General features: G+C 36.5%; 1 protein-coding gene across 1 annotated transcript; it reads right to left on the bottom strand.

The window, feature by feature from the left end:
* Positions 1–310: 310 nt before the first annotated feature.
* LOC107589132 (fibroblast growth factor 18-like) lies at positions 311–26,927 on the bottom strand. The gene is made up of 6 exons (XM_016277485.1): positions 26,866–26,927; positions 11,178–12,118; positions 10,955–10,991; positions 5,807–5,978; positions 395–501; positions 311–316 (listed from the first exon to the last, which is right to left on the bottom strand). The coding sequence occupies exons 2-6, from the start codon at positions 11,207–11,209 to the stop codon at positions 311–313; spliced, it is 354 nt and encodes a 117-aa protein (XP_016132971.1). The 5' UTR covers positions 11,210–12,118; positions 26,866–26,927.
* Between the last annotated feature and the right edge of the window lie 62 nt (positions 26,928–26,989).

Below are 26,989 nucleotides of genomic sequence, written 5' to 3'. Positions count from 1 at the left end.
AAAAAGGACAATTTTAACTTCAAACAGCCAGCCTCAATATTTCATTTTTGTTTGAATAGATGGTATGAAAATATGTGTTGACTGGCTCCATTATATAACCATCATGAGTTGGTTGCAGTAGCAGTGGTTTTGGTCTCAACTACAAACTCATACATCAAGTTGACATTCACTAAACATGCAATACACGAGTAATCATATTCATAACTGCAATTATAAACAAGATAAATGTCAATCAAAAGCATACACACAGGAACCAAAAACAATTTCGTTACATTCATATCGTAGTTTAATGTGGCCCAAACCTGTTTTTTTATACCTGTTTGCAAGACAGTGAAAACAGCAAATAATATTTGAATAGGATATTTTTAGTTCCGATGTGTGATAGTAAACATACCTTTCCAATAATTTTGCCGTTCTTGTTCATGCAGATGTAGTATCCACTCTCTTTCCCTTTTATTCGAATATGACTCCCGAATGTCTCCGTTTCCACAACAAGTAAAGCTGCGGGTAAAAATAAACACAGTTTACTTTGAGTTCATGAAGGCAATATGATGCTCATAGAATTAAATACATTTTGTTAGAAATAAACTCCTAAAACGTACTATTTCTGTGTGAATTTGTTAAGAACACACATGAGTCATAGTTCACATAAAAAAATTTTTTTTTTTTAAATAAATAAAATCATTGTCTTCTGTAAAATATATATTTTATTTTAAGACCATTTAGATTTTTATTTAATTGTAATTTACACTATTTCTGACAATTTCCAACAAATTCTCTTTACTTTTTAATGTCAAAAACACACACACACACATATATATATATATATATATATATATATATATATATATATACAAATATATTATATTAAACATTATTTTAAAACATTATTATTATTATTTTAATAATTGCCATGCACATATTAGTCACTTGTTTTACTAGTTACTATTTATTATTTTATGTAGCTGTATGAGAAACAAAAAAACTACTTTCATGTATTCATGTACATGATATACTATACTTTTTTATTCAAAACTACATTTGGCATGTGAATTAAAAAAAAAAACTGTGAGAGAAACGTAATGATTCATCATACACTACAGCTCCCTCACAACCCCTAAAAAACACCCAACTCTCTCTCTTTCTCTCTGTAACCACCTTTGTTAAGGGTCCCTCTCTTGGGGGGGAAGCAATCTGCCAAACTCCTTGGAGCAGTTCAGATCCCCAGGGATTGGGTTTCCACTTGCCTTTAGTTCGTGCTCACTCAATCAAAAAGTTAGGATGATCCATTTGTTTAACACACTGGGCTATTCAAAGGTGCTCAAAGCAGAGAGGCTTAGAGAGTAACACCAAAACTGTCCCCTTCCAAAACAGCCCGGGGCAACATGAGAGGAACGACTAATCCAGGCAGGGCACTTGAGATCAAATGAGGGTGGGAAAGATCTCGCTCCTCAGTGGCGCAGACCCCTTTAACAAGTGCATGACGTTTTGAAAGATATGCCTGAGAAATACAGCAAATATTCCTGTATTTAAATGAACTCTGTACCTAAAAACCGAATGCTTAAAGCAGTCAGCCCACCATCTGTGCATCTCTCACTCCAGCTGAATTCTTACTGGTGCAGCTTATTAATATTAAAGCACAGATGTCAACCGGACAGACTGACCTTCAGTAATGTGAATGTTTTATTATCCCAAACAGGGGTGAAACTGAAGACATTTTTGAGATGTTTCTGGGAAGGCGAGTGTTTGCTGATAAATGAGCCATACGAGTGCAAGACCTGATCCAGCAGTGTGTTCAAATAGAAGACGCAGGGTTGTTTTCATTTTGCTTTATTCAAGGAAACTAGCTGCGTTTAAGTCGATGTGAAAGACTGTTCGCCACCCGTTTATTTCTGTAAGATATGCAGTTTTTATTCCTGATGGATAAAATCACATCTGTCCAAAATTTTATCTCACTGAGTATCACTCTCCACAGATCAGGCTGCAAACAGCAATTCACATTGACTTTAAACATACTTTTAACATACACTACTGATCAAAAGTTTGGCGTCAGTAAGATTTTTTTTCTCTCTTATGCTTAAGATTTTATTTGATGAAAAATGTAGTAAAGATAGTAATATTGTAAAATATTATTACAATTTAAAATAACGGTTCTCTATTTAAATGTTTTACGATAGATAGATAGATAGATAGATAGATAGATAGATAGATATACATACATACTCTGTAATATATTACTCTAGTCTTCATGATCACACGAGTCACATGATCCTTCATGAATCATTCTAATATGCTAATTTGATGATCTAGAAATATTTCTTATTATTATCAATGTTAAAAACAGATTAATATTTTGTGGAAACAGTGATAAATTTTTTTTCAGGAATCTTTGAATAAAAAGTTCAATAGAAAAGCATTTATTTGAAACAGAAATCTTTTGTAACATCATAAATATTTTTCTGTCACTTTTGACTGATTTAATGCGTCTTTTCTGAATAAAAGAGAAAAAAAAACAATCTTGCCGACCTCAAACCTTTTCAATGGAAATGTGAATATGCATAAATGCACATTTGACATAAATCTGATGTGTTAACTCAATCTGACTCAAAAACGGAGCTCAGAATTGAGTCATGATTAAAACATGATCTGCTCTCCTTAAGTTTTTTGAATGTTCAAACTTATTAATGTTGACAGGACAGCTGAATCACAAGGGTAAAGCTGAGACAGAGGAGCACATTGTGCATATATGTGTGTGTGTGTGTGTGTGTGTGTGTGTGTGTGTGTGTCATGGAGTTCACAGGTGCCAGGTGTGAGGGGTTTACCTGGATCTACCTCCTCTCATGCTAATAGAGAATCAGCTCAGCCAGTGCTGCACTGCTTAACCAGACACCAACACACTCCAGCAGTAAACAACAGCAACACTGCTGTAAACACTTGCTGAATAACAAACAATAGCTCACACTGCTATAAATGACAACTGAATAAAGAACACTGCCAGCATTGCCAAAAATACTAGATCCTACTAGAACTAGAACACACTTTAACTAATCCTGCTATATAATTACTGAACATTACCAACATTTCCATAAACAATACTGAATGCTGACCATTAAAGATCAAAGCACAACTATATGAATGCAATAAACAAGCTCGATTCCACATGCCATCGTGTTTTGTGTTCAAATGCAATTATTCACAGTGCAACGAAGGGATTCAGCCTAACCGCTTTGATCCAAAATATTTACCTAAAGTACCACTTGAGATTATAAAATCATATTTTAATCATTTAACAACACATTGGCTTGTTCATGGTACTCAGATATTGTTTAATGGTCACAAGACATGCAGACAAACTAAATATTTATATATCTTTTTTATTTAGATTGTTTTTATTTTAAAATTATGTTTTTTAGGCTCCAGCCCAGTGATTCTGCAGAGGATAAGCGGTATGGAAAATGGATGGATGGATGTTTTGATTAATTATTATCCTTTTGTCAACTCACAAAATTCAGTTTGGGAAACCCTGGTATGACGCAAGCACATTTTGCATTCTCAACATTGCCACAAGGGACACTATAGCAAACACAAGCATAAAATGTCTGCTTCTATGGTAATGATTGTCATTTAGATCAACTTCTGACTGCAGTTTAATGGCACAGATATTTAAAGATTATAAGATTCATGACAATTCTGAACACTACCCTGATCATCAATACACAATCTAACATACACAAAACATGAATATAAGCACAAACTAGCGACCAAATTCACATTGAATCAAAGTGATAGTTCACCCAAAAATTAAATCTATGATCTATGATCATTTACTCACCCTAATGTTGCTTAAAACCTCTATGATTCATTCACAAATCAGACATAAATAGTTATCTTAATAACTGTGCAAGGTCGATATCAGGATTTTAAGTGGATAATATCTTAAATTCCATAACGTCATACAAGTTTGGACCAACATGTAGGTTAGCAAATAATGACAGAATTATCATTTTAGGTGAACTATGCCTTTAAAATGTAATATTTTTAAACCTGCTTGTTCACAAAATGAACAAAAACTTCAACTCACATTAAATTATTTCTCCTCACTCGCATTAAAGTTAAGCACAGACACAAGAATAAAACTCCAGAGAAACGGAGCACTAGAAATCCAAAGGATTATAAGACTACATAAGTAACAGGATTATGCAGGTATCGGAATCCAGGACTAGAGCTTTATGGAGTCGTGTCTGTTGTGAAATCTTTATGCTGAACAGCTCTGACTGACACAAACGAGCACAAGACTGAAATATAAACATGCTTGTATCAGTCTGCAAAGTTAAGAGCAGCATTCAGTGTGTTTATCTTCACTCTTGAGTCTCTGTTCTCACACTCGTACCGCTTGGGGCACGCTGCCCATCAGTTCTGTGGTTTTTGTTTTGTTTATACTTTGATACATTTTGATTAATAACAGCTCAGGTTGGATGTTAAAGAGAAGAAGTTCATCTTAGATATGATATTAGCAGGCCTAGATGGAATTCCTCTGGGGAAATAAGGTATTTAAACACGGTAAAATTAGTTCAATTGAGCTAATGGAGAGTACTAAACACTTTATGTTAGTGGAATGCATTACTTAAATTAGCCTAATTATTTAGTAAATTAAAAACGCAAGAGGCAGCTTTAATGATTCTATATATACATAATTATCAGAAAACCGATTAAAGCACGCTCACAATCATAGATTGCAACAAATAAAGCCATTTAGGAAGACTTGAAAACAAGCAACACAAGAATATATCTGAGTTAAAGGCATAGTTCTTCCAAAAAATAAACAATCTTTAATCATTATCAACCCTCATGTCATTCCGAACCTGTATGACTTTATTTCATCATGTTGAATTTCTGATGAACATCCTGCAACTCTTTTAAATATAATAAAAGTGAATGAGTGCTGTCAAGCTCTGAAATGACAAGTTTCAGAGTTATAGGTTTTATAAAAGTGATCCAATTTACTTGACATTGTGAGAAAGACACTGACATTTTTACTGAAGATCTGTGTTCTTGAGAGTTCATTGAGTGAAGTAGAAGTGTCTGTAGTTTGGTTTTTTTAAGTTAGATCTCTCAATGATTCGTTCAGTGAATCAGACTGATTCAGTTCTCAAATTCTACTTACTGACTACACTTGCATGCACAAAAATATTCCAATATGAATCATGCAATATTCTGATTATAACTGAGTAATGCCACAATCGGATTGCCCGATTCAGTTTAATAATATTCTGAATCCTCAAATTCTGATTCCCACCCATATATATAGCATGCAAACATCATAAACATAAATATTGTAAACATATGTATGCACATGCAGTAAATATCATATTCAGAATATGGATGTAACCTGTATATAGGCCTTAAACTAAATTTGATGTGCATGAACATAGTCAATAATGTTGCCACAGCAGTTAACTTTATTTTCAGTGAATAATGGCTTGTGGTGCTTTGAGTTGTATACCCTACAATTAGTATACCACATTTATTAAACCTCTTTGTTTTTTGTTTTTTTGTGTCTTTAATAAGAGCCTCAGTCATTGCAAGTGCATGGAAAAGACCTTATAACTCCCCCATTTGCGTTTAACAAAAGAGACAAGTCATACAGGTTTGGAACGACATGAGGGTGAGTAAATGATACCAGAAATTTCATTTTTGGTTGAACTATCTCTTTAATTCATTCTGCCTTATGTGTTCAAAAGCAGACTGCAAACAGGTTACAGGTTCTTCTGTGTGGTTTATTCAGAGCACAGGAACACTCCCGTACCGTACTTGCCCCCATCGTCTCCATTGGCGTTGATCTTCTTGCCCAGGATCTGCACATGTTTCCCAGTGGTTCGGCTATAGAGCTGATATATCCGCACCTGCTTCCGACTCACGTCGTCTCTGGTGTGGTTCTCGATGTAGAACCGGAAGTCGGCGGAACTCTGGTGAGATTCCTAGAACCAGCAAGAACAAAATGTGTGTTGATCTATGTCTTGATTCAGTTTTACAACTGCATGCCACTTCTTCTGTGCTAAAAATCCTTTACCTAATTTGGTGTTCCTGGTCAAAAATGAATAAAAACCGCTTTTACATCTCTCTTTCTGCTATATTATTTTGTTTTTTTATTTCTTTTTGGAACTGATTAGTTGTAGGCCTCATTGATCTGGGCTGCTTTTCCTAAAAGCATCGTAAGCCTAAGTTGATCGTAGAACCATTGTCACCAATGGTTAATGATGCTTTTGGCTAAGGCAGCCCTGGTCTTATGCACTTCATTTTTGAATGGAAAAAAGCATTATTTTGGATAATTTGGGCAATGTTCACTTAAAAACTGAGGTGCATGGGCTCAGCTCAATCAGTTGCAAAAAGAAATACAAAACCTATGCTAACTGAAAGAAAACAAGTTAATAAAAAGTTTCAATCTAACAGCATAATAATACATTTCTAAACGAGTGGTTCGGCTATAGAGCTGATATATCCGCACCTGCTTCCGACTCACGTCGTCTCTGGTGTGGTTCTCGATGTAGAACCGGAAGTCGGCGGAACTCTGGTGAGATTCCTAGAACCAGCAAGAACAAAATGTGTGTTGATCTATGTCTTGATTCAGTTTTACAACTGCATGCCACTTCTTCTGTGCTAAAAATCCTTTACCTAATTTGGTGTTCCTGGTCAAAAATGAATAAAAACCGCTTTTACATCTCTCTTTCTGCTATATTATTTTGTTTTTTTATTTCTTTTTGGAACTGATTAGTTGTAGGCCTCATTGATCTGGGCTGCTTTTCCTAAAAGCATCGTAAGCCTAAGTTGATCGTAGAACCATTGTCACCAATGGTTAATGATGCTTTTGGCTAAGGCAGCCCTGGTCTTATGCACTTCATTTTTGAATGGAAAAAAGCATTATTTTGGATAATTTGGGCAATGTTCACTTAAAAACTGAGGTGCATGGGCTCAGCTCAATCAGTTGCAAAAATAAATACAAAACCTATGCTAACTGAAAGAAAACAAGTTAATAAAAAGTTTCAATCTAACAGCATAATAATACATTTCTAAACAATTTTTTGTAGACTGGTCATTTTTGACTGGGAACACCACAAGTGTAACAAGGTGGGGTAAAAAATCCCCGAAAAAGTAAAAAAATTATCACATTTTTGGGAATTTGTAATACGCAGTGTGAGTCAGTAAGTTTTAGTCCAATGCAACAACATTAAATAGCATTTTCGGCAAAAAGAAAATCATCTGTGTGTCAAATGGCATTAATAACTGATTTTACTTTCATCATGTCAAACAAGAGGATGGGATTTCATAAATTAGGAATTGACTGGAAAGTGTCCATTACATGCCAGAAGAGTGATAGTCGTTTCAGAGGAAATGCAATTTTTCATGTTGATGAAAAATTATGACAACACTTTTTTTTAGGAAAAACATGAAACAGTGATGAAACAGTCAAAATAAGACCACGAATGTGTACTGTGCACAAAGTAAACAGGGTCAAATTTTGATATCCTGTTGAATCAACACTAAACTGACATGGTTTGCATTGATTCTGTCATTAACTCCTGTGAAACTGCTTTGAAACAAACTGTATTGTACAAAGCCCTATATAAATAAAGGTGACTTGACTTGACTTAGTTTCAAGCAATAAAAAATTCAATGAAAGTTCAGATCACAGTGATTCCTGCATGTTTTGGTGCCCATCTCTCTCTCTCACTAAATAAAACATCTGAATACGCTGAGCCTGGAGCTACACCGAGAAGTCAAGTTTTCAATTTCCACAAGCAAGTCTCCAGCAATTATCCACCTGAAAGATCCAACTCTGTCATCAAACAAATATCTGCCTAAGGTAAGAATCACACTCATAAATCACACATACACACCTGTAAGTATGGGAAGTACATGTACACAACTGAAGACTGCTGCACTGCTACACACACACACACACAAACACATAAAACACTAACATAATAAAATGCAATATAACTTGCCATGGCATCTCCTGTCGCTCACATTCACAATCACCCGAGGCTTTATATGAAAATCACCAATCCACTTCTCATCCAATATCCTCCTATCTTTCCTCCTCCTCCTCTTCTCTCATCCTTCCATATGTGAGGAAAACATATACCTCTAAAAACCCTGGAATCTCTGTCCCAGCCAAGACTACTCTCACGGGTTGAAACTAGAGGTAATTATCCTGTAATGAGCTTTTATGTGGCTTCTCTCAGGTGGTTAATTACGCTCACATTACATGCTTCCACTCCATGTTATTTTAACCTCGGCTAATTAATGACATTTAGGGAGCATGAGGGGAAAAGCGCAGCTTATGGTAAAAAAAAATAAAAATCTTTTCAACAGAGTTGAGAAAGAAACTTCCATAGAGATTCATGCTGAATGCAAGACTGCTAAGAAATACATCAGCATGACACAACTGGCTAAATTAACCCATTAATCAGGCATTATTCAATCACAAATGAGAATCACTTCAAAACAATGTCATTATCCCATTTTCCCCAAGAAATAAAAAAGCAAAATAAGAGACTGAATATATTGATAAAAACACTACTTTATTTTTATTGTTGTCAATGTGGAAAAGAGTTGTGCTGCTTCATTTTTTTGTGGAAGATGTCATAACGTCATACAATTCTTTTTTCAGGATTCTTTGATGAATAGAAAGTTCAAAAGAACAGCATTTATTTGAAATACAAATATTTATAACATTATACATGTCTTTACTGCTACTTTTGATCAATTTAATGCATCCTTGCTGAATTAAAGTATTAATATCTTTAACAACAAAAAAAATATTTATAAAAATAATAAAATAAAATAAACACATAAAAATAAAAATTTTACTGACCCCAAACTTTCGAACGGTAGCATATATCTTTTGATAAATATACTGGAGAAGAAATATTGAATGTATGCTATAATAAACAAAATCACAATGGCATTTAGGGCAGTCATATAGAATAACGCGAAAAGGTCAAAGGTGATCATTCATAGTGGTTTGAATGTAAAATTACATCCTGAATCCTCAAAGTTAAAAATAACTTTTAAAGACCTGGACCACTGCAGCAGACAACATGCAGTGTTCAACAAACCAAAAGACATTTCACAACACAGCCTAGTTGTGAAACAACTATAAACATATTATTTGAATTTAGATACCCTAATTTCAGTCATTGTTATACATTTTATTTTCCTAGATGAATACATAGATTTAACACAGAATCAAGTTTAATTCTAAGCTCTTGGCCAATTTCAGCTCACAAAAAGCACACACACATACGCAACTCTCGCGCACACACTCTCAGTCTCTCCTGAGGATTTACTCTGGAAATCTGGCCATCTAGTCAGACACAGAGGTGTGTTTTGTAGACAGTTGCGTACGGACGGGAGCGGGAAGGCAGAGAGGGCATGCCTATGCAGGGAGCGAGCCACGGCCAAACATTTTTATCACGCCACCCAACTCCCTTCAAAGCCAACCTAGGCAAATGAATCTCACGGCGACTTCAAAAGCCCGGCCCCGTCCCGAGCACTCTTGCATGTCAGATAGGCCCTATCTACAGACACCACTCTCTGTGCAGGATGCATCTCAGGAAACAACGCTTCAGTGCACCGCCACTTAAACTGTGCTTATCGCGCCGTCTTTCACTGCATCTCCTTAATAACAACTTTGTTTGTTTTCTCAAGGAGAACCTACAACAACAGCGAAGGCCTCGGTTAGCAGTAGAAGCAAGTGATACTTGTACTCTGTCTATCAATGACCTAAAGAAGAACTACTGTCATCACTGCCACAGAAAAGCCTTGTTTGTGCCAACTGCTTTGGAACAAAACTGAACGCACAGAATTATATAACCAACATGGGTCTCGTTTTCTTCAAAGCGGTGGTTTTTGTTCCTGGTTTGTGCGGTGATCGCCCCCTTCTATTACGACATTCTGATGCAAGTTTTATAATCACAAAGCATTGACCCATTTGCCAGGAGAAAAAAGGCTCTCATTAAGCCGTTCCCGTCTTGTGAGGAATGTACATCTGTCAGTAAAGACGAATTTAAGGAACTGCAGATATCTAATTACTTATGTGTTAGGTATATTTTGTCGGCTGAATTCAAAGGATTAGTCACCTTCCTCGAAGTCTTGGGAGAGTCTGAGATTGCAGCTAGTCTTACCTTAACAGCTTTTAAAAGGGAAAAAAAAATTGGCCACTTCTTAGCCTCTTTAGATTTATTACTTTGGATGCATATAGTTGGTGTACACTGTATATGTATATACTTGTATACACTTGTATATACTTAAAATATTATTTAATTTAATGGTGTATATATATATATATACTGCTGTAGCAAATATGTTATACATTATTGTGGGGTTTTATTCAATCTAATCTTAATTGTATTTAATATGCAATTGATTTAATTTCAATTTAATTTTAATGTCAATGTTCATCCTCCAAAAAATAAATATTACACACACACACACAAATGCATTTCATCTCCACTAAAAGGTCACTGAGTTCATAAACAAAATTTAAATGCACATATTGCTTATTTTAGTATTCAGCGTGAAATCAGTCAAAACATGAGTTTACTAACTATCCTGAATGAAATAATTATGACTACTTATGAATTACGAGATTCATGGTCAAACACAAAAAAAGCACAAAAGGAAAACCCAGACTTTTAGAGACAAAGAAATTCAATTGCTCTGGCAAGACCACCAAAAGAAATTCAATTCCTCTGGCAAGACCACCAACATATCCAAAGAGTCTTTTTTATTATTATTTTACAGCCTCTGGGGTGTAGATTTCCCATGCCTCTGTTTTCAAAAACCTCAAGACAACAAATTAAACAAGCTTTGTGTTTGTGCACCGGCGGCACATCCTCATAATCCCTGCCTTAATCCAGATTCATGAAGACAGTGAAACAGCCAGACTTACCTGCAACTGGAAATAGAGGACCAGAAAATGTAAACACCTGGAAAGAGAAAGAAAGAGAGAATGAGAGGGAGAGACAGAAGGGAAGTAAGGAGGGGTGAATCACAAGCAATTACACCAGATAAAAATGTAGCAGTTCATCTTAAACCTGGCTTTGAGCGACTTCTATTGGCAAGAATGTACGAACTCAACGTGAATCAAATAAAGTATTAAGAATATTCCTTACACGTAGATTAACCTTGACGGCAGACCAGACATCTTGGTCAAATACACCTGTTTCCAGCGTTTGCCGCTCCAGTAAGTGCCGCGCGGAGCCCCGCCACTGTCTCACACACAAAATCCCGGAGGAGAGGTGCAATCCCAAGGCAAAGAGAGATGAAGGAAGTGTAAATGTGCCACTGGAAGCAGCATGGGGCTGTTTCTGGTTTGAAAAAGAGCTGAATAAACGCAAATCAGTGTCTTCCCCGTGGTGTCCCCGCTTCTCCGCGGTCCGCGCGCGCTGCGCTCTCTCGCCAAAGCGCGCAAAGATTGAATTGGTAAGACAGGCTGAAGCGGGGTGTCTCCTCCTCGGTGAACAATCCGCGACCTTTAGTGCTTACTCTTGATCCAGTATGCGAGATGAAAAGATAAATCCCGTTCGTACCTGCCGAAGTCACCTGGAAGCGCACACCTTACGTGGATCATTCCAAGCTTCCCGTGTCCATTGTTTGGAGGGAAAACTTTCCCAACAAGTCAGGATAGATGAGTTACGGTTAGAAGTCTCTCCTTTAGTTGTTGCTTCACTGTTATCCGAGTCGTTTGTACATAAAAGGCGCACAGAGCCGTGGCAAATCCTGGAAGAGCGCTGGGTGATGGTACGGGACTGTCTGTATGTGTGCCGAGGAGGGCTGGAGCGCACTGAGGGGTTTTGGGTTGGTGGTGGGTGGAAACCTGTCAGTGGTTTTGCACCTGATAGGGTGATCTGAGAGAGTCCATCGGAGCGCGGAATGAGCCTTTCCTCTGTCTGAGCGCAGTTTCCTTTGCGCTTCTCGTAGTTTCTTAAACTCTTTCGTCGATTCGATGGGGATCTGTGAGAATTCCTTGCGGATTTCACATACGAACTCGTAAACAGGTGCATTTCAGTTGAGCAAAACCAGACACGCGGTGTTGAGATAACCAAATTCTCATCTGATGGGGTAAAGAGAAAGAGGCGTTACACTCACTTTTAAAAAAAGTTTAAATGCATACTACCGCTGTTGATAATATAATATGAGCCAAGGTCATTAAGTTTCAATAAATTATTAAATAAAAACATTCTTATAATGAATATAATAGTATCGATTAAAATCATAATAATCATTAAAATAATTAATCATAAATTAATTCTTGGATCAAAGACAAATAAGGATGTCAGATATGATAAAAGCGAGAAATGTTTTTAAAAATCAGGTTTTTAAACACATGCCAAGTACTTAAAAATGTAATCTTTATGTCCATGATGGTTTCATTCATTTTTGTAAAAAAAAAAAAAATTACAATTATTTTAATTTTGTGAATCTAAAAGTTGTGTAAACTTATATATACAATATATATTATATTATACATTTTATTACAAAAAATAAATATATATAAACATTTTATATTTATACTTTATATATTTATTCATTCTTAATTACCTTGGCTCACTGTCTTTGTTTAACGATTTTCATATCACATGACAACCAAATGGCTTTCTCATTCAAAAAAAACAAAACAAAAAAAAATTATAAATAAATCTGTATTTATTAGTTTGAGGTAGAGGTGTAAATTAAATCCCTAATATATAGTAGTTAAAAATGCAACAAAAGTATTTTTTTAAGTATTTAAAAAAAAATTCCATTTACTGATTACCCTCATTCAGCTCGTTTGTCGACTTCCCAAACCTGAAAGTGTTTAATTGTTGGAGTTTGTTGATTCCTCTCAGACAGTATTGAAATGCAAGTGCTTGTCGAACTCGAATTTTCAATATTGTGCTATAAGTCATCGGGCATTGAAATGCATCAGAGGTGTGAATGTGTTTACAAGGTCTTCTGAACATGCCCCCTGCCAGCTGCAAGTTTATTCCCCCAACAGCCCTTTTCTCAGCAGTGATCAGAGAAAAAAAGAAACATTTACTCATTTACATTACTGCTTTTACGTTTTACCGTACTCTTATCAGTTGCACAGAATTAACTTACAAAGCACAGCTAAGATTTATTTTAGAGGTTAAAAACTAACAAAGCATGTGGTGTAAAACAACATGGTCCAGTTGACATTTTTGCTTGTTCAAACTATTACAAACAACCTCAGACTGTGTTGGTGTCCAATACATCTATTATGAATCTGATGAATTACTTTAAAGTCTAGCCTAGAACATCACATGCCATAAGAAGGTAGTCAAAAAACACTTCATCAACACCAAATTAAATCCTATTGTTCTTTTTTTCTTCCTTTTAGCATGTGCTCTTTCTTGTTTTGCATGCATTTTTTTTAATGCATGCAAGCTCCATCTATACGCCAAAATAATAAAATAACGTATAAAAATAAAACACTAACCTATAAATCAGGAAGGCTGATGTCGAGTGAAGTGAATTTCCTTTGAAGTGGATCACCTGGACCATGCTGTAAGCTCACAATTATCCATTTGGGAACAACCAAAACAAAAGCGGTTTCAATAAAGAAGCGAACACAAAGATTAGTCCGTCATCATCCAAATAAGATCAAGGGAGGCTTTGGCAATATGACAACCTACAGAACATTTCCTGCAACAAGGCCGAGATTGGGACGCGTAGATCTAACGAATAGGAAGTTACACTCTGGCATTCTCTTGAATTCGGAAGTGGCTAGATCTTTCTGAATATTCAAAGCTTTGGATACCGCATCTGTCTTACAGAGTATTAATTATTCACGTGGCAGATTCCAAGTGCAACTTGTGCTACAGTGAGGGCCAAATGCATTTGTCTAGTGTGAAGCACAGACATAGTTGTGTTTAAATTGTCTTTGTTATTTATTAGAATTGCACTACTTGGAAGAATAAAGACAAAACGAATGAGCGATAGATTCCAGCAGTTATTCCTGGGAGAGCTGGAGAGGTCTACATCACACTTTTAACTTGTGAAAAACTGCTAAACCTTAAAGTGGGTCACACTTTGTATGTGCAGCGGTTAAGTGGACTGAGGAGTGATTTAACTAAACAACAAAGGATCATTAGTCAAAGCGGCTTAATGACAGGATAGAATGCATTAAAAAAAGATAAATATGTCAGATCAAGGCATTCTGCACAAAACCAAGGCCTAAAAAAATAATAAAAACAGTGTGTCCTCGGTGCATCGGTGTAATGAAAGTTAGCAACACTGTGCAACTTCTGTGTCCCTGAAGCTTAATAAAGCAGGCAAAAAAGGTCACGCACAGTTGTTCAAAGGCTTTACAAGACCTTTTAAAGCTTGACAGAGTAACTTCACAGTTCTGGAAGTAAAGCCCAGTATACCACATTAGTGTCAGAACACCTCCGACACACCCAGCTTCCTCCCTGCTTCCGCTTTCATCTCTGACACAAACGTTTAGATGGAGGGAGTCACAGCATCTGTGTCCTATTGAATTCAAAGGTGATGGAGAGACCTAATTGGCTGATTGATATCTGATGGGCTTTTTTTGTGAAGAGAAAGAACTCTATCAGTGTCTCACACAATGGATTAAAAGGTTTATCTGTAAACAAAAGTAAAGCAAAAACAATTTACCTGTTTTTACTATGCATAACACAAATGTAAACAATTTATTATTTTTTTTGCATTTTTTCCCTCTTACTTCGTTCACATAATAATCATTCTCACCATAATTTGAAATCATTTTTAAAATAGTTTCTAATATTTGTAATACTCTTATAATTTGGGTACTTTTTTAATAAAAATTTACAAATGTACGCTTTTAAGATCCAGAGATTTTAAACTGCATCTTTATTCATTTAGTGTCATAATAAATGTGATATCAATATATAATGTAGTATTTTTGAGTTATAGAATTTTTCATTACACAGCTATGTCCTAACTATTCAATCTCTATTCAACATTGCTGTTTTTAAATCACTTATTAGCAAGGTAGAATAAAAAATGGAAACTCTATAATGTCAACTACCTGCTACAAATACATAGAATTACCACGTGCGAAAGTTGAGTAGCAAAAAATTATTTTTTTCTTAGTGTGATGAACATTTCAATAACATAAAGAACTTTTTTCCACTATAAAGAACGTTTTGTGCCATTGGTCCCATGGATGGTAAAGATTCTGCATTAAACCATTGATACTAATAGAGAGTCTTTATTTTTAGAGTGTACATTAGAAAGACTGTGGCTACAAGAACATTTAAAAAATACAAAAAGTTCCAAGAGACTCAACTGGCAGCATCATTCATGAGTTTAAAATGTATTTTACCACAGAAAACTGTCCGAGTTGTGCACAAAAAGCATAATTTATTCAAGGTCAATGAGACGTTGGATCAGCTGAGGAAAAAAAAACCTTATTTGTCAAAGACTATAAAAACACTAAACAAGCATGGCCTTCATGCCTGGACACCTCGCTGAACTAGCACTCTTGACTAAGAACATCATAAAGGCCGACCTAACTGAATTTGGATATACCTGAGTATGTTTTAATGAGTAGTGAGACCAAACTGAAATTTCTGAACCCATGGATCAGCGGTATGTCTGGTGCATAAAAAGCAAGGTTTATGACCAGAAGAACACCTTCAACACCATGGTCAACCTTGAAATCTTGACTGTTTGAAAGACATCATGAATTCTTAGAAGTATCGGAGCATTTTGGCAGAGAATGTCATACCTTCAGTGTACAGACTGAAGCTTGATAATCATTGGACTCTTGCAGCAGGTCAGTGATCCCAAGTATGCATCCAAATCTACCAAAACCTAGTTTAGATATTGGTCCTAGAATGCTCTTAAGTGGCCTGCTCAGTCTTCAGATTTAAATCTCACTGAAAATCTTTTGTGGGATTTGAAGAAAGCAGTGGCAACACGGAAACCAAAGATTATCAGTGATCTAGAAGCTTTTTGCATGTGAGGAATGGGCTCAGATTCCAGTTAAGAGGTAACAGAAGTTTCTAAGAACTTAGAGGCAATGTTTGGAGGTTATAAAGTGTAAAGGATTCTCTACAAAACATGACTTTTTTGGGGGTTAAATATGTGACCCTGTCTGTGAAATCCAGGCTAAAGTCTCAAAATCTAATTATGAGATAACAAGCATCAAAGTTTGATTTCAACCATTAATTTCACTGATTTCAATCTTTGACGTGGCCTTAGTCAATATTAAAGATATAAAGGTTATTTTCACAGAATGTTCTTTATCTTTATGAAGGATGATTTTATGTAGAAAACAGTAAATCACACACACACAAAAAAAAGACTTTAGCTGGGTTTTCACAGGCAGGGTCACATATTTGTGTACACTCTCAGAAAAAAGGTACAAAAGCTGTCACTGGGGCAATACCTTTTCAAAAGGTACTAATATGAACCCATTAGGTACTAATATGTACACTTTAGGAAGAAATATGTACCTTTAAGGTACTAAAATGCACCCTTTATAGGTAAATAAGGTACAAAGGTGTACCGTACTTGTGACAGCTTTTGTACATTACATGTTGTATATGGAGACAGTCTGAGTTTTATTTTTACTTTTGAACTGAGTAACTCAACTTTGCGTTCTCAGAATCACTCAAATATATATTAATGAACTTTTTGTTATAGTTTACTGATGCCATAGTTGGTGTTTTCTTTCAATTTTGTTTAGAACAGCCTTCCATCCACTGATCCATCCAATCCAATTGTCTAAATATGAAAAATTATAGTAAACATATTTGAAAAACAAAAGTAATTAATATTTTGTTAAATCTATTCATTTAGACAAACATAAATTACACAAAATTATGGAATATAGATAAATGTCTATAGATAGATTCCTATCTATCTATCTATCTATCTATCTATCTATCTATCTGCACAGCAATGGTCAATCCCAGGTTTCAAACCCCTGGTAGGTCGCTGTAGGGTCATATCGTGTCGGACTCTGAAGGTGACAGAGAGGGTGTGTGAGGGAATCAAAGCCTTGATGTTGCTTTGAGGGTGTGTACGCATTCCTAATTTGTCCCCCGTCACACGTCGACTGCATGGAAGCGTTTAGAAGCCCACTGAAGTGCAGGACGCGGCGTGTGTGATGTTGGATAGGTGTGTGGGTGGGAAAAGGAGTGTGTGTGGGGGGTGAGGAGCGTTTGAAGGTCGGGGGGGTTATGTCGTGGTCGATGGGTCTGAGAAGGTGACGCTGCCTTGGCAACCGAAGTTGATAATTGCTCTGTCAGTGGAGTGCAAATCCTGGCACGTGCATATAAGGCATTAGCGTGGCCCACGACCAGGCTGCGCAGCGTGGCGCTAATGATGATATTTCCCCTCTTGTTCTACATTTCCCCGTCCAACGTCATAAACACTCGGTACAGCTCCCTTGCCACTAGCTGCTAACATATGTTTTTATTTTCATGACTGCATCAATTTCCATGGCTCGGTGAACTCGGCGCTCCTTAATTATTCCACAGTCGTTTTTGCAGAGTGGAGTTTAATAGATTTTAAAGAGTCGGGCTGTCAGAGCTTGTCACAATAGAGTAGATGTTTCAAACCGGAAAGAGTAATTGGTTTGGGAACAGCAGGTTTCTTTGGCACTTTGGTGGAGGTCGGACTGTGGTGGCGAATCACATCTTGGGTTGCGATTTAAAGACATTGGGTTAAATGCGAAATATACTAAATTGGACGCCGTAAGTGATTTGATTGCTGTAATTACACCGTGACGCCTTCAATCTTCGCAATGAGGCAATAAAGAGTCGAAACGTCTGAAGTGTTGACGGACGAAATGTGCGTTGTCAGTCGGAGAATTACACGGCTCTGGATGTGGGCCAGATAACCTTGTTTACATCATCTATTTAATAAAATACAATGAAGTAGTGTCACCCACCGGTCCCGAACAGAAGCCTTGTCCGCACAATGCTCAATTATATAAAAACAGTATCTCCGATTACAGTAAACACTACCTTTGCTTCCAGTGTGGGTCATCTAAGGGCACTTTACTGTTTTAAAACAGAGAAGCTTTGTTCGGGAAAGCAGACAACACTGGAACGAGCCATATTCTTTGGTTTGAATTCACGCAGTCTCAGGTGTATTCTCTTACACCATCTCACCCGTGTATACACACACACACACACACATATACACACTCAGATTAGCAGACTTTTCTGAGAAGTGTGCTGGAGGTGTACTGTGTGTGTACCTCCAGCTAGCTGAAACCAGCTTGAACTCAATGGACTAGTCTAGTCCCCCCTCCCGGGCACTTTATGGGCTGGTCTGATCCATTCCCCTGTCTAACACCTCCTTAGAGCCTGCGTTTCCTTTGTTCTGTCAATACACAAACAACCATTCACATATGGCCACTCTGTAATCAGTGAAATACTAGCCTCAGGGCTTTCAGCAACAGAGAGAGAGAGTTAGAAAGAGAGAGAAAACCATCCATGACCAATCAACTCTTAAAATACCTGTCTGGCTTTCGGTTGCAGATGTTTTCTGAGGAGGACACAGATGAAAAGATCACTTTCCTGTAGGGCTGCACGATAAATCGCATGCGATATTTAATGCGCATCTTGTAAGAAAGCCGGTTCTGTAATCAGCGGTAAATCTCCATCACGTGTGGGCTTTCACATTGAGCAGCATTAACTACACAGAGGGCCGTTGTTCACTGACGAGCTGCGCAAAAAATTGCGCGAATATGAACGTGGTTTTGCGCAGCTCGTCAGTGAACAACGGCCCTCTGTGTAGTTAATGCTGCTCAATGTGAAAGCCCGCAGGTGATGGAGATTTACCGCTGATTACAGAACCGCCTTTACTGATAAGATGCACGTTAAATATAGCATGCTATTTATCGTGCAGCCCTACTTTCCGGAGAGAGTCACAATTTTAAGGGAATAGCTAATGTCATCATTTACTTGCTCAAAACCTGCATGGCTTTCTTTCTTTTGTGGAACAGAAAAGGAAAATTTAGTAATCCACATACATGAATTTCCACTATTAATTTCCGTACACTGTAAACATTTTTGTAATTTTAACGGTAAAATACTGTAAAAATGCTATGGTAAAAACCTGTTGATTGGTTAACGGTAAGTCCATTCAGAACAGTTCAAAATACTGTTAAATGTAAAGTACTGTTAAATGTACAGTTTTTAGAAGTGAAAAACAACAAATCATCTTAGAATTTATGATGAAAAAACAATAAATTGACATTCCCAAAATTCTCTGTGACACTTCATGTTGCTATTGTATTTAAAGTTTTTGCAACTACAGCTGCCTTTTTTATATTATATTTCACAGATTTTTTTATTTTATTTGGTTTATAGATTCACAAAATATTATGTTAATCCAAAACCAGTGGTTGGTTGCATTTCATGTCAATGTCTAAGTGGGCGGTTTTTGACCAGAATATAGTACATTACGCCCACTTTTTCAGTGACTTTGGTTAGTATTTTTCCATATTAATATTTTTCCCCATAGGAATTTTAAAAAATATATAAAATAGCTACGAAGTGATTCACAACATTACAAACTTTGATTTGAAGCAAAAAAAATAAAAATCAGACAAAAAATTACTTAAAGAACTACAATTGCATGACATAATTACAATTATGTATATAGAAACAATATATTGTAAGTTTATTGCAGAATGTGCATATATATATATATATATATATAGAGAGAGAGAGAGAGAGAGAGAGAGAGAGACAGAGAGAGAGCATAGGGAGACTTAATCGATTACAAGATTCACAATGCTTCATGAAAGTGGATGGGCACTAAAGATTTATTTTGGTGGGATTTGCTTGCCACAATTAACAATTCTCTGATTGGTTTATATTTCTTTTCAGAATCAGCGGTGGGATCACTTTAGTGAAATTTCAGTGAAATATTGACCACTGGTCCATTATCTATTGTCAGTAGCATAAAAAAGTAATTTTCTAACCAAGCATCTTTCTATCAGTCAGCGTGGCAAATTCACATGAGCAGTCTGAACATGAAGGAAATCTGAGTGGGGAACTTTTTGCACATTCATGCAAAACTCCCAATTGCTCATATTACTATTGAAATGACTGGATTTTGTCTGCAAAATTTCAGAGCAAAGGTAAATGTGACCACACTTGAATGTAGTATGCAGCTTAACACTTATTCAAAGATAAATGTAAGTAATGTGGGCTGATACAACAGCTCAGAGTAGGTCTGCTTTTAATGTTAACGTAAGTTACTATTTTTGAAACTAGGCTCATTTTCCAACTCCCCTATAGTTAAACAGTTGAGTTTTACTGTTTTCGAATCCATTCAGCCGATCTCTGGGTCTGGCGTAGCACTTTTAGCTGCAGCTTAGCATAGATCATTGAATCTGATTAGACCATTAGCATCTCGCTCAAAAATTACCAAAGAATTTCTATATTTTTCCTATTTAAAACTTGACTTTTCTTTAGTTATATCGTGCACTAAGACCGACAGAAAATGAAAAGTTGCAATTTTCTAGGCCGATATAGCTAGGAACTATACTCTCATTCCAGCGTAATAATCAAGGAACTTTGCTGCCGTACCATGGGTGCAGCAGGCGCAATGATATTACGCAGCGCCTGAAAATAGGCTAACTTCCTTCAACATAACCAACGTGACCACCTGCTTGCACAGGAAGCGTGCTGGGGACTATTTTCAGGCGCTGTGTAATATCACCGCGCCTGCTGCACCCATGGTATGGCAGCAAAGTTCCTTGATTATTACGCCGGAATGAGAGTATAGTTCCAAGCCATATGCTAACGGTCTAATCAGATTCAATGATCTATGCTAAGCTACAGCTAAAAGTGCTACCGCCAGACCCGGAGATCGGCTGAATGGATTCGAAAACTGTAAAACTCAACTGTTTAACTCTAGGGTAGTTGGAAAATTAGCCTATTTTCAAAAATAGTGGAGTGTTCCTTTAAAAATCTATTCCCCTATGAAAAAAAATTAATGAGATTTTTACTTCTGGAACCCGACTGTTGGGCTCAATAACCTGTGAACTGGACCAGAATTTATGTTAAGCCAAAAGTCAGGCTGCATGAGACTAGATGAAACCTTGGATGCTACAGAAATGCTGCTGTGATAAGATTTAAGCTTCTACTTGAACTGAAGTTCATTTTAATATAATGGTTTATCGGTTGAAAAGTGTGCTAAAGGGGAAGGCCTTGACGGTAAGTACACTATTACAAACAACCACCCTTCTCTCTCCAAAGCAGCGAGACTTAATGTGGTAATTAGGGATCACAGTCTGTCTCCTCTGGATTCATTTCACAGCAACATTATTTTAGTAATACATTCACTGAACTTTGACTTTATCACACTTTCGTTTTGCTTTCTAGTAAAGAGTACTGCATTTATTTATTTGCTTTTTTATTAAGAGGTACCGTGGAAATTTGATAGAGAAGACATGTCAGAACGTGTGCTAATCGCTAAGCTCCAACAAGAGTTTTGCATTTAGTAAATACTGTAGTAAATTAAGCTCAAATTCTCTTCCTCAACAAAAGGTGATCCATACCAGTTGTTTATGTATGACCTCATTCCCGCTTCAAGCCTACAATGATTATTTTGTCTGATTCGTATTTCTGCGCTCTTCTCGTTTCACTGCTCGTATGGTAAGTCTCAGGTTGTCAGGATCAACCTGGCCAAGTTGTAACGATAGATAGAGGCCGTCGTATCGCAACAAAAAGACTGCAAATCACATGGCGTGTCACGCACCATTTAGCAGCAAATGGGTTCAATTCATCTCGATAAGAGTCTCCAGAACTCAGTCAAGAAGGAAAAAACCCCAAACCTCATCCCATCATTCTCAGTGAGCTACAGGTGCCCCATGTGACCCGGGGCTGAGCGTGTTTGAAGTGCAGAACCTCAAAAACCACTGGGACCGCAATCTGCACAAATATCGCTCACTTTATTTCACTCAGGAGATGCTTAGGAGTGACAAATGCCCCTTTTTAGCTTCACCGTTTCAAAAGCTAGCTAATGTATCTGGAAAATGTTAAAACAAAATTGTTCGCAGTAATGCAGGGTGAATGTCAAAAGCTAAAGAGGTATTTGTAGGTAAATATATAGCCTTTTTGTCCTGCTCATTTTAGAAGTGAATGAATCAAACCAACTCTCTAAAACACAGATAGACAATTAGCATGACAATATTCTAGTATTTCCACACAGAAACAGCTACCACAACTTCTGGATAACATGACTAAGAAAGTGATCTGGTTTAACATGAAGGTTTAGTTCTTTTACATGAATCTAAGTTTATCAAGGGAAAACACTTTCTTTCTTTCTTTCTTTCTCCTGCACGTCTGATTGGGCCAGTTCTGCCAAAATTGTCACTAGTTTAACGATATATTTTGTTTGTTAGAAAAAATTGAGTGCTGAATTTACTTTTTTTTTCATTAAATGAATAAACAAAAAATAAATATAAATAAATAAAATAATTAAACAACAAAAATGTATTATTATTATTACTATTACTATTATTATACTAAACAGACAATTAGATAAATACATTAACTATGTTTGCTATAAAAGCCTATAGCTAATTTTTAATCGTTTTTAAAACGTCCTATGATGTAATTTATGAATTTATAAACTTTCACTGAAAAAAACTGAATAAACAGTAAAATATTACTGATTTGTTTGATGCTTCCACAGTGAAAAAAATGTATGATTTACATTACAAAGAATCAGCAACACATTGCATTAAACATGAAATTTTGAAGTAGAAAGACTGATATAGTATTTTATTAAAAACTACTCAAAAAAAATCCAACTTTGAAAAATTCTTTTTTACAGTGCAAGACTGTCACAAATCATTCAAAACGTGTTAGCTAGCTGACAAGTGATAAGTGACAAGTGACGTATTAAAATCACCAGAATATTATGAAAAAAAAAGCATGGCAAAGAATAAAAAAGAAACTTAAGATGTAGTTAAGAATCAGTACAGAACAAATGTTCTTTATGGTTCCATAAAGACCATTTAACATCCAGGGAATCTTTTCATTCCACAAAAGGTTCTTTCTAGATTATTTATTATCTGATTATTTCATACTATGTAACTAAAACTGGTAACTGAAAGCTTAAGGAACCCAAAATGGTTCTTTTATGGCATCACTGCAAAAAAAACCCTTCATTTTTAATAGTGTAGGCTGATGCTGGTTCTGTCAAAGGACCTGAAATACTTCCACACCCACCTGGGCCATCAAGCAACCCTTGAATTGGCCGTCAGTAGATCAAGATTGAGGAACAGTCCTTTGGCTGTTAACAAAAACCCATGATTCATAAAGTTACAGGAGTAACCACCGAGAAACCACAAACTAACCACAAAGCAGCTTCTAAGAAACCACTGACAAGCTATTAAAACCTGAAATGAAATCCCTTCCAAACTGGCCCTTGCCTCTAATGCCTCTCAGTGCTCAGAGCTGAAGGTTTTTGTGGGCAGAGGAATGCAACTCACATCTCTGCCATAGCCAGCCGAGAAGGTAATGCACTCACATGTTGGCACATGTTAAGGGAAGCGCACCTTGTCTCTTATTAATAAAGCTTGGCCTCCTCTCTCAAAACTGGCAGCTTGGTCTTTACCACTTCATGAACTACGCGGCGCACATCGCAACCATCCTACACAGACACCTTTAAGACGTGACGATATAAAAGAGGAACTTAAAAAAAAACATATCTCTAAAAGCAAGCTTATATTACGCAAACGTACATAATAAACACACCATCGAGCAAATGCTCTGCTTTGAGAGAGATAGAAGCAGTGGTTTAGGTGTCATTCTAACAGATTAGAACAGGATTGAATGTCAAAGCTCAGCGCAGTATAAAAAACAGAAATCTGACAATGACAATGATGGCTTCCTCTCTGTCTAATCTAAACATACCAGCATGATCACTTATTTTCCCCTCGGGCTGTCGTATTATTCCACTTCCATTCTGAAAGCTCTCCACAAATAGTTGAAATGCTTCTTTGCTTTTTTTGGGCTGTATCTAGACAGTGTGATAACATGTCGTTTTTGATGTACCTGACCTCTTTACAGTGAAATGCACACAGAGCAGCTCTGAAAGAAAAGAGAAACAGCATGTAAACGAACACTTATGTTGGCAATAATACTCACACAAACAAACATAAGCAAATACACTAAAATGAGAGAAAACATAAGGCTGTGGTGAGCATAGGAGACTTCTTTCAGAAACATGCATACAATGCAAATATTCCTAAAGTGAGCGCTTACCCCCTGAGTGACGCACTGAATCCTACCTTGTTCAGTTGCTGGGAAATCGAGGCCATGTTCGCACCGACCCTGCTTCAGTGCAGATTCCAGTGTGATATTGCAGAATAATTAGTCCCTCCATCTCATACTTCAGGCATTCTTTTTTTCCATCGATGGGGAAAGGATTATGCAATGTGTTCCTCCAGAGGCCCATGCTACCTGAGAGAAAGTTCACGCCAGCACAGGCGTAGCCGGAGACTGTGGGAAAGTGAACAGTTCCACAAGCTCGCAATGTTAATGAAACAGTTAGGAGCTTAGTTTGCTACTAATGAACCAATGGAACATATGTTGCGGAGATGATAAATTAGGTTAGACTTTTCTGGTCAGCAAAAAAGAATGAACTGTAAAATGTTGTACGGTATTGTTGTACTGCGTTTGTCCCCAAAAACCTTGTAAAAATGAAAAGCTGCCAGTAATCAAGAAGTCAAGAGTCTCAAAAGAGAGTGAGAGAGAGAAAAAACTGTTCAAAAAGTTTCAGTTCACCTCGCTTCTTCTCACAAGAGGTGATGTGGTTTTCTACCGGTGCGTTGCAAAACCAAAAATCATAGGTCTAATCTGGTTTGATTGTGAAAAAGCAATGGTTAAATCCTTATTAGTTCTTATTAATATGCAAAAGAAACCTTTGTTCATTAAAGGTCCAGTTCAATTAAATTCTATAGTTTTATTGCAAATTCACCTGCATCTTAGTTGAATCTTGTCAATTGACAGATGCCAGCATTGACCTCAAAAACCAAAACAAAACTACCCAAGATAAAAGGAAATCCAACCCATTTGATATGGTTTCATGAATAAATCACAGTGTTTACATTGAGTTTTCCCCTTATTGACTTAAAATCTTGCCTTCTGCTGTATCTCTACCTTTATGCATTTGGCAGATACTTTTATCCAAATCAACTTACATTGCACTGAAAGTATTCATTTTATCAGTTCATGCATTTCTTGAGAATAAAACCCATGACTTTGGGTTTGAGTTGGCACTTTTAGTGCCATGCTCTACTCTTTGAGCTATACAGGAATGGTGCAGGAATAGCTTATTTACACTGCCACATTTTTAAACTTGCACCAACACAATAAGTCACAAGTCACAATGGCGTTCGGCATCATTGATGTCAAACTTGGCATGACCTGTAAGTACCAGTGAACAACTACTTAATTTTTGGTCTGTACTTCACACAATGTGAGCGCAGATAAATTGGCATATAGACTAACGCTTGACCCATGTTCTGATGAATACTGGTGTCCAGGTCCAACTCAATCACTCATTATCACGGCTCTGAGGACCCAAATGAAACTGCCAAGCTCAAGACAGCTGAAACTGAAGCTACATCAAACATTTAATCAGCCTTGATCCAACCAGTTTTTGCCCGGAGGGTTCCCCATAAACATGCCAAGTTGCCATTCCTTCACTCTCCCACAGTCAATGTTTACAAATCTGTCTCCTCTGCACTTCAGCAGTCTGTTTTATCACCGTGAGCATGAATTCTTTGTTTTACCTGGCCCAGGTATATCAGACAGGTTCAGCGCTGCATCTTTCCATATAGAGCACTAACTGGAGCAACTTACAGTGAGATTTAGGCTCTGTTCCAAAACCTAGTAAGCTGTCTACTGCCTACATGGACAGCTACCTTTTAAGGGAGCATGATAACTGAACTGGAACGCACTGTGCAGGCAAGAACTTGCATTATAAAAATAGCCCTCCTGATGCAAAATGTATTATCTTTATAGAGGTTTGTTTTGAATTTTGCAAAGCTAAAATCAGTGTCCTAATAAGCGTAAAATGACATTATATATATATATATATTTTTTTTTTTTTTTTTTTTTTTTGTTTTTTTTATTTTTTTTTTTTTTTTTTTTTTTTTTTTGGTTACTGGGTAATATAGTTGATTTCTAATTAGATTGAATTATTTTAAGTTACATTTGGTATTGAATTAAATACATTTATAACTGACATTACAATTAATTTGGATGTATTATCCAAAAAGAAAGTATTTTGGAAGGTAGGATATTTGTACTGCATGACCTTTGCACCTAAGAACACCGGAATTTAAATAAAAAATAGATTTATGTATTTGCATTGCACATAAAACATCCATCTATTTGGATTACGGAGTTTTAACAAAAACAAATAAACTTTGAATATTGCTGGTAAATAAACTTTTGACTCATTATGTTGCATGCTTAATTCATTTACCATCTCAGAAGTTAATACTGATATTTTGCGATCTTTAATCCAATTTTGTGCAAAAATTCCCTTATTTTTGGCAGCCTGATCAAATAATGAGTCAAGAAGGAGACGTTAAAGATGACGGATGACATCGCTTCCAGTTCATTCATCACAATGGATGGAAGGTCAAGTTGAGTGCATTTCATTGTGACACAGTTTTCCCATGCAACTCTGGTTGTATATTGCACATCAGAGTATTACATACATACAAAAAAGCTGCATGATGTTCAGAGTTCTCATACAGCTTTCTTTAAAACATTCAGTATGTCAAGAAAATCTCAATTCTACACCTGTTGTTCTTACCTGTATGCAGGAGCATCATCCACTAATTTTATTACAAGGTGGCACCGGTGGCAGTCAATGCCTAAATAAGAAAAGATGAAACCAAAGAACAAAAACACTTCATAATTCTTTTGAACTAGGTGGA

This window comes from Sinocyclocheilus grahami, unplaced genomic scaffold, assembly GCF_001515645.1.
Source record: "Sinocyclocheilus grahami isolate Dianchi unplaced genomic scaffold, SAMN03320097.WGS_v1.1 scaffold112.1, whole genome shotgun sequence".
NCBI lineage: Eukaryota > Metazoa > Chordata > Actinopteri > Cypriniformes > Cyprinidae > Sinocyclocheilus > Sinocyclocheilus grahami.
The sequence above is the reverse complement of the archived record's forward strand: the minus strand, read 5'-3'. Positions and strand labels throughout refer to the sequence as shown.

Excerpts from the sequence above, each read along its gene's own strand:
- LOC107589132 (XM_016277485.1), bottom strand. The coding sequence starts at position 11,209 with ATGTCTGGTCTGCCGTCAAGGTTAATCTACGT. Across the intron at positions 5,979-10,954 it reads TCCTCTATTTCCAGTTGCAG|GAATCTCACCAGAGTTCCGC; the intron begins GTAAGTCTGGCT and ends TGCTGGTTCTAG. Across the intron at positions 502-5,806 it reads AGACGATGGGGGCAAGTACG|CTTTACTTGTTGTGGAAACG; the intron begins GTACGGGAGTGT and ends TTTTACCCGCAG.